At 41.1% G+C, this 9,379-nt stretch overlaps 1 protein-coding gene across 2 annotated transcripts in view; it reads right to left on the reverse strand.

Moving 5' to 3' along the window:
• The window catches only part of ALCAM (activated leukocyte cell adhesion molecule), a gene marked incomplete at both ends in the record, with an annotated part of 204,408 nt that extends 195,374 nt beyond the window's left edge, over positions 1 to 9,034 (reverse strand). For both annotated transcript variants that reach the window (XM_079705015.1, XM_079705014.1), the window contains one exon: positions 8,962 to 9,034. In XM_079705015.1, coding sequence (XP_079561141.1) covers positions 8,962 to 9,034 — 73 coding nt within the window. The remainder of the gene's footprint in view (positions 1 to 8,961) is intronic.
• Between the last annotated feature and the right edge of the window lie 345 nt (positions 9,035 to 9,379).

Here is a 9,379-nt window from a genome sequence, read left to right on the forward strand (position 1 = left end):
ATAAATTTACAGAAGATGGTATTTTTATCAGCTCATAAACAATTTTGACAAGCCTGTTAAAACAAACTTGTTGGAAGAAATGTTCAAAATATGATTTACTTAAAAATAACTGAAGTCTGTTTAGTAAAACTATTAAACTGGGTTTACAAAATGGCATTAGTTAGACGTATATTGCATCTACAATGAACAAACACGAATATTTGGAAACCATTTGTGTAATGAAAAACATTATCAACTACTCTTAAGGCTCACATCTTGTTGCCTGTTAATCCACTGCTTCAGTTAATCTCATATCACAGAGTATGAGTCTTCTAAAATGGAAGAAAATATGGCTTACAATTACATGGTTTATGTTCTAAAAGTTACCCATCTTATGTGGAAAGAGCAATGATAATAATTCATAATAAATGCACTTCTTTCCTACATTTGTGGTTCCATCTCATGTATAAAAATTTAGGCACAAATCTGTCTATAGCTTTTGCCTTACATATGAGTGTGTGTGCCTATTACTCCTATAATTCTCACTTTTTCCATAAACTTTAAATAAATAAGAACCAACATATCCTGGTTTTTAAGAAGTTATAGTAACAGTACAGAATTATGGAGGAAGTATGGGGAAGATGCATCCCCATATACTTTAGCTGGGACTAAAGATACTCTTTTTTAAATAGAGATATATTTGACATATATTTGTTTTAGGTGTACAGTATAATGATTTGATAGATGTATATATTGCAAAAATGATCACCACAATAAGTTTAGTTAACATTCGTCACCACACATAGTTACAATCATTTCTTGTGATGAGAACTTTTAAGATCTACGTTCTCAGCAACTTTCAAATATACAATATAGTATATACTCTTTGAACCGTAATTTTAGAATTTCTTTCTAAACAAAAAATACACATATTCTTTGACTCAGCAATTTCACTTCTAAGACATTTTCCTGCCAACATAATTGCTCATATGGACAAGAACAAGTATTAAGATGTCCACTGCCGTATTGTTTGTAACAAATAGATTAGAAACAATCTACATTTCCAAGAGCTGGGGAAACGGTTAATTATGGTGTGTACAGTAAACTCCAATACACCATGTTAAAAAATGAGGTAGAGCTATATGTGTTGATATTAGATATTCTCTTAATCTCCAACATGTGCTGCAAAGTGAAAAAGGAAAGGTACAGTACGTTCTCACTAGATAGTTTAAAGGGTGGGAAGTTTATATGCAAATATGTGCTAGTATATAAGCATTTGAATAAAATCAAAGAGATCCTCTTCTGAACCCCGTAACTGGTAAGTAAATTAGGGAAATTACAAAAAAAGTATTTGAACAACTTCAAGGAATTCCTGGTCACCTCCAGGAGTTAGAGCCATGTTCCTCCTCCTTAGTGTCTTCACTCATCCCATTCTCTCAGCCCATATCTTTTGTTTGATTATTTCTCATCTCATACTTCAGATATCACTTCCTGAAAGAACCTTTCTGAGTTTTTCCTAAACTCTAGACCAAATTTGGCCACACTGATGTAAAATGCTCTTTATGTGCCCTTGCTGTACTTAGCAAAAGTTCTAGCAAATAATTATATAATTAGTTGACTGATGTCTGTTTCCCAGAGAGAACATAATTTCTTGGAGTGACAGTGGACCTTAGCTATGTAGTAATTAGTTCATGGCAGTATCCCCAGCACCAAGTCCAATGCTTTGCACATATTGGGCACAATAAATATTTATTGAATGCTATTATTATACATTGAATGGTTAATTGACAAGAGTTTTAATTTTGGATTGGTTAACAATATGACCTTAGGCAAGTAGCTAAGTAATTTTAAGGTTCTTCATAGCTCCAAAACCTTGAACCTATGGGTCTAAACATACATCAAACTAAGGACATTGTTGTCTCTAAAAATGGTGGTTAATCTTCTACTGAATTTTAGGTAATCTCTTTACCTGTATCTTCATCTATCTCAGCTGTCAAATAAGAGAACTGAACAAGATAGACATCTAAGGCACCTTCTCATTTTTCCAATAACCCCTCTTCTACCACATTTTAGCTTCTGATCATGAATTGCATGCCTTTAACCCTTCAATTTCTCTCTCTCTCTCTCCCTCCACACACACACACACACACACACATACACTTTCCATAATTTTATTCCTGGGGAAGATAAAGTTTGAGCAGTAGGAAACAGTACTCTTACTGGACACTACTCTATAATATATGAGCCTCTATAATATTTCTTGCCCAATAATCTGAAAGAAGAGGGTGTAGACTGTGAATATGGGGCTGAGGATCTGCAGTAAGGATCCCTGCTGTTGCCACACCCCTCACTACTATCCTGAGAGGTAGACTTCCATCAAGAGAACTAGCCTAGGGAAGACTATTAGAAAATGAAAGACCATGGAGAAGAATTAATTTTTCCTGAACAACCAGCCAAATCCCAGAAGCAAAGCTTCATAGGTTGACCCACAGCAGACTACAGTAGAATGGCATGGAGCTAAAATCAGAAAAGCACCCAACTGTCCAGCTTAAATTGCCAAACTGCAAAATAATGAACTACATAAAATGGTTGCTGTTTTAAACCGCTTTATTTTGGAGTACTTTATTATGTGGCATAGTTAACTGATACACTGTGGTTCAAAATTTTAATAAGAGTAGCAAGACTTATTTTTCTGTTTTTTGCTTGATTTGGAGCTGGGTAAATTTTATAGCCAGAAACCTCCCTACTATTAGGGAAAGTACTTGGAAATGTGCTGACAAGAGTTTTAGCCACAGTGTCCAATGCCCGCTCCCTTCAATCCGTCTTATTAAGGACAAATCTATGGCATCCTTTACCCATGTGCTTAGATAATACCCTCTCACCTTTCCTACCTCCATCTGCTTTTGGAGTTTTCTGAATATCTGGAACACTCAGAGATATTTGAACCAAATAACATGTGGGTGATCAATTAGGAATAGTCAGTCTTGGCACCAACTGTTCTGGCTATATTGTTGGCTGTCCCAAGTCAGGTCACCATATCTAACTGATACAACTGTAGTTCACATGTACAAAAAGACTTGAGACCCTCCTTCAATTTTATAGATATCCTTGAAAATTGATTTTTAGATCTAAATTGATAGTGGAGCTACTGAGAAACCCCACAGAAGAACAGAGTGGGAATTGTGCAGTTGGCTAAGAAAGGATTTCAGGATCAAATTGAAACAGGCCTTCCCTAGATAACTGCATGGCTAAGTATAGCTCCCAGGTGAATTTCAAACATCATTATTCTCTTGGCATCTCAGGTCGATTCGGTTTCCACTCCAATCCATGGAATCCTTAATGTTCCACACCTACTACAATATTCTGGGTTTCCAGCCATAACCTTATATCTCTCTTATACTTGACATTAAAGAGGTATATAACCTCTTATTGATACTTCACTATAGCTGATACTTAAATTTAAAAGGTTAGAAATATTCAGTTTGTTAGGATGAGGAATGTCTTATAGTTAAGTATTCTATGACAGACACATAGACAGTCAAGTCATTAACAATTATTGTGATCATCTAATTTGCCATCCAAACTGCACTTTTGAGAGTAAAAAGGGTACCATTAATAATCGAATAAACCAGGCATAAACCAGGAGTGTCTTGGATATACCAGGATGTATGGATCATGGAGTGATAGAGAACAGAGCTTTAGGGGAAAAAAGGCAAGGAAGCAAGCCAGGGAAACTGGACAGCTGTCTAATTTCTGATTAGTCTATTCTCCCACAATTTTGTTTCATTTTATTGCAATGCTAGAAGATCAGACACAGTCATGTTCATTGAAGTACCTCAACTCAAAGTTGAATTATGTAATCCTTTGATTAGAAACTATTTTGGATTTTGCACAACTCTGATTGCCCCTTGAATGGAATGGATAATTGAAAACTGACTGGATAAATAAGAGAGGAAGCAGTAAAAGCTAATTTCATTCTTGGAACATACACTACAATAATGGGCTATGATAATAGGTTACCATAAAACAATTACTGAATACCACAGCACAATTGGAACTAGTCCTAGCTGAAATATATATGGTATTCTGTCTAATAAGGTTGGGGGAAAAGAACATAAATTTTGTTACTTAAACAAAGAAATTAGCTGGATGAAAATATCAGTAACTCCAAATATATGATAACATTTTGTACACTATAGGGATACTTGTAATAATTGTAGGATTTAACCTTATCAAAGAGCCTATAATATCCTCTTCTTAAACACAGAAGATATATTTTAGTCTTGGCTTTGTTCTCCATAGGGAAAGGAAACTTCTGCCTTAATAAAAAAAAGTAATGAGAAATATAAATGGAAATTTTTCTGGACATTTTATTGAAAATAAAAAGGAGCTGATATCCAAAAGTAATAACCAAATAAATATTAATTCATCAGGCAGCACTCCCAAGAAAATTTTCTTTAGTATTCCAGTGGGTTAGCTCGTCTTAATATGCCACATACATTCATGTGTGAGAAATAAAATGGGCCTTTTGAAAACCTAACAGTGAAGAATAAAATTAACACTTTGAGAAGAACTAAATTTAAGTTTCCATGTATACACACAGGCACAGAGATACTCTTTTATCATAGCTGTACCTATGTTGCTCTCCTGCGTATTTGGGATAACATGTTGCATGTGTCAGAGAGCTAGAACTCTTTGATGATGTTTTATGTGAAATAGATGGCCAGAACAAAAAGAGGTGTGTTTGGGAATATAAAACAAGGTGATTATAAAGCATTTAAAATACTATATGACAAAAAGCTGCCATCTTACACTAAGTAATGCTGACAACTTAGTGCTCAGTTTTACAAAGGCCTATATTTAGTGCCATGAAAACTTGAGGGAGAAAAAAAGAAAAGAAACATTTTTGCCTGCTTTTAATAAAATGGTCAAAGTGATAATTAAGTGGAATAAATTAAAGAGTGTTATTCTATTAAGAATATAATAAAAGTCTTAATATAGCATGTTTTACTTGAAAAATTCAAAATGCTGAGCAAGGGAGTTACTAATCTCACCAAAATCAGAACAATGTACTACATAGGGAGATAATTTTACAGATGGGAAATAAAAAGGAGTAGAAAAATAACTTCCCCCAAGTTTACAACATTCTTATACAGCACAGCTAAAAACTGAACACATGAGTACTGACTCCATTATAAATAATTTTTTGTTGACACTTAGGAGTCTTAAAGTAGGTTTTTATTGATTTTCTTCTTTTTAATAAGTCCACAGTAGACAAGCATTTTCTTCTAAATTTCTATTTAAAAAGATATGCTAGTTTGAATTTACTAAAAAGTCAGAAAAAGTTTGGAATCTAGTCATGAAAATATTTTGGATTTCTATAGATTTGAAAACAATGGGAAAGCATTATTATTTTCTATTTCCTTCTGTATTGTACTTACAACCCTGGAGCAAATCAACTTCTTTGTTTAGGAGCCTTTTTAGGGTGTACATATAAGGCTTTGTCACATAAACATATTAGCATCAACCATCACTTACATTTTATTCTAGGAACTATAAATGAAGTTTAAATAGAGCCAGTCTTCCAGAAGGAATGGGTTGCATAAATGGGTTTTTTTTTACGACCTAAAGCCCTTTCTGACTGTTGGGGTCTCTTTTCCCAGGAGAATGGGAGACTAATTCTCTCCAGTATATATATTTTTTAATAGCCTTATTCAGGCTTGGAGGAGTAATCACAAGATACAAGTTTATAAAAGTAGGAAAAAATAAAAGAAAACTAGCAATTGGGATCCACTGACATTTTTCTAGTAATACAACTTATATGAATCGTGTCTGTCCAGGCTGTCTGAAAGCATTAGAAAAATACAGTTGGAAAATGACTCTGCCTTGACTAAATGGGCTTTTTACCCTAGGTCATTAGAAACAAACGGTTGAGCTGGCAGAGCTCTCAGAGAGCAGAGCCTTAGTCCACCCTTTTCCTTACACATGAGAATACTGAAACCCAAAATGGTGAAATGACTTGCTCAAGTGCCTGAAGGTAAATGGTCCCAAAACAAACCTAGGAAAGCAGTCTACTGAAAATAGTGCCCCATTAAATCATAAATTGCTATTGGATTAAATAAATCATCAAAGAAAAAGCAGTATTACTGCCTACTAAGCAGTTTGCAGTTTTGAAATTATAAATTTTAATAGTCCCACATCTGTTAGTCTGAAAGGACATTATTTGAATTGATGCTCTTCCCAAGGCCTTTTGAGATAAACGGATACATTCCAAACATGATAACCCACTGAAAAAAAAAGCTTTAAGTGTGCTTACGTCTTGGAATGAACTTTTTATCAGTGAGCAATTAAGAAACATTCCAGAGGGGGTGCACACAGATGACCCAAGAGAAGAAACAGTTCAGGGCCCATCTCCTTGTTGTAAATCATCAAGGAAAGCCTTTTTTTTTTTTTTTTTTTTTTTAAAGCAATACAAAATGTTACCACAGGCTGACGCTCTTTCTACGAGAATAATAAAATTCTTGCTCCCTCGGATGCTGAGCTCATACTTCGTTGCCTTCATCTCCGAATTCAGTTTCCGTGGTTCATAGATAATTCTCCTCCTGCCTTCAAAACAGGTAACATGCCATGCCTAAAATATATCCATGGCTACGTAGCGACTACAGACCCGCAGACCTGCAGAGGCAGTTTCACAAACTCTAGTTTTTGTTCTCTAGGTCTGGACACACTATCAAAACCGCTCCGGAAATGAAAGGCTGCAGGCGGGCCAACCCTTCATTCAGTCCCTTTGCCTAAGCCAGCTATTGGTGCTGCATCCCCCCCGGGGCTCAGCGGTGCAGAAGGCTCTGGAGGAGGGGCACTTGCCGTCCAGGACTTGCACCCTGAGTCTGGACGTGGCGCTTTTAGTGCCATAATTCTTTCTTTTAAAACACACTGACGCCGCACAGAAAATCTGGCGCATTTGCCAGCCGGGTAATTTCAAGTAAAGCGTTGATCTGAGGATCTGAGTCTCCTGACCCGCAGATCAGCAGCGGGTAGGCGGCGGTGAGAGAGCCCGCCCCGCTGGCTGAAAGCGCGCAGCTGGGTGCCGGCTAGAAACGCGCGAGCTTGCTGCGTCAAAAGAATCGCCGAGAAGATCAGAAAGAGGAACCTCTCCCTTTTTAGCAGTTACATGTGCGGAAAATTCTGTCCTCTGAGGTGGCCCAACTGAAAATAAATTGCAGCACGGAAAAGGAAACTGGGAGTGTGCCTGTGGTCCGAGCGTGGTGGTGTAGGTGAGACTACGCTCTCGAAGTGGCGAGGGGGTTAAACCGAAAACCAGCTGTGGGGCTGTGGGAGTGTGGATCTTCGCACTGAACAAACTACAGAACCCTCATCCTCCCTCCTCTCTCCCCTCGGCTCCAGAGTGAGTGCCCCTCCTTCCCACACCACACACTGGGATCAGGAAAAAGTGAAATCCGTACAGTGCCAAAGCCAAGGGGGTCTCTCCTTCCTACCTCCCGGGGGGTTCTCACCCCCCTCCACCTGCTTTTAAATCCTCTTCGACTCTCGATTCACAGTCCCAGCCCCAGAGCCGGCGATCTGTCACAGACGCCTCTTGCTCTAGCCTCAAAACAGCAGGTGAGCTCATTACCCCGACTCGAAATGGAACTTTAAAAATGAGATCAGAACGGGAGGGGGCCCGCACCTCGCGCGTACACCACCACTAACACACACCGCGGCGGCAGTTCACAAACACTAGGGATCTGCAGGCACTAACCCCGAGCCCCACTCTCCCCCCTTTTCTGGGAGAGCTCCAGAGGCTTTCAAACCTCTTCTTTGACCTCAGCATGCCAACAACTGAAGGGATGTGCAGAAATTAAAAGACGCGAAAAGGAAGTGAGTTTTTCTTTGATAAAAACTAAAGAAAGGGACAAGAGTACAAACAGAAGCCGAAATAACAAGAAGTAGGAGTTTTATTTGCAATTGTCTACGAGGGGCTAGAGATCAAAACTTCAAAGGGAGAAAAAAATTTCCCCCCAAATCTTCATGTCTAGAGAAAAATTAACCTGCTGCTCTGTCAAGCGACGGCGAGCACGCAGAATTTCCTGTTAGGGTCAACTTACTTCAGCCACCCGGCGGGTCTCAGGCTGATAGTGCCAGGGGACGTCCCTAAGGGCAAGGAAAGAGATTTCCAGGCGAGATATATTAATTGTTGGGGCTTTTGCCTTTTTTTTTTTTTTTTTTTTTCTTATGAGGCTCAATACAGAACTGAGAACTGAGGTTAGGTCACAGGTCCTGAACAATCCACAACCCCCTCACTAAGGGCTCACAAACCTGGCTGCGAATTCCAGTCCAGGCTGCGTTCTTTGCCCGCCATCACCCCTACTCTCACCACCCACCCAGACAATGGGGGAGACGGCGTCCAAACCACGGTCGGAGCTTTAGGAGGTTTTAAAAGGGAGTGATTGAAGCCCTCCCTTCCTCCTCTACCCCTCCCCCTCCCATCCCCGCTTCGCCTCTCACCACGGGAAGTTACCAGGGGATTTATCACGAAAAAGTGCGAGCTATTGCCTCCAAGAGCTAAGCGAAAGGAAAACTGCCCAGAGCGCAGTGACGTGGACTTTGATATCCAGAGACTGGAGGGGTGGTCAGAGGGCGAGAGCTCGCCGCCCAGGCTGGAGCCGCAGGGGGAAAGGGGAGAGAACCAGATGAATCTTACCCGTGGGCTCCGCGGAGCCCCGGCCCCGGCCGCACCCAAACTTCCTGGAGATTTATCCAGTCCCCCCAATCGCTGCTCCAACTTCAGCCAACCGGTCGAACCCAAATATGCGGCACAGGTGAGGGTACCTAGGGCCAGCTCTGTGCCCGCACCGCCGTCCCCTTACCTCCCCCACGCGCCCCGGCGCGCCTCCCCGGGGGTGCGAGGCCCGGGCCGGGGACCTAGGAAACTGCCCCCCGGCCCAGGTTGGCCTGGGGCTGCTCTGAGGTCCCTGCTCTTACCTGGCCGAAGGACAGCAGCGGAGATCAAGAGGCAGAAGACCAGACGGCAGGAGGAGGCCGCCTTCGATGCCATATTCCTCCTCCTCCTCGGGGACCACCGACAGAGTCCGCGCCGCAGGAGGGGGCGTCCTCCCCGGCCCCGCGCTGCCCGCGCGCTCGCGGGTCCGGATGCAGCGGGCAGCGGCTTGTCCCAGACACACCGCCCCCTGGGCTGTGGCGCTGCACCTTCAGGTGTCCGCCGTCCGCAACTTTCCACCACGCAGTGCCCCAACTCCGCCTGTCTCCCCGTCAACACACGCCCTTGGCCCCTTCGGCTGCTCCTCCCGGGACCGGCGACCCTCTCTTCTCGGGAGACACTTGAGTAATTCGGAAAGGTATACGTGGTTCTTTTTAGCTGGTCTGTTATTTTCCTTCTCTT

Source organism: Hyperoodon ampullatus (assembly GCF_949752795.1).
Source record: "Hyperoodon ampullatus genome assembly, chromosome: 5".
Lineage (NCBI taxonomy): Eukaryota > Metazoa > Chordata > Mammalia > Artiodactyla > Ziphiidae > Hyperoodon > Hyperoodon ampullatus.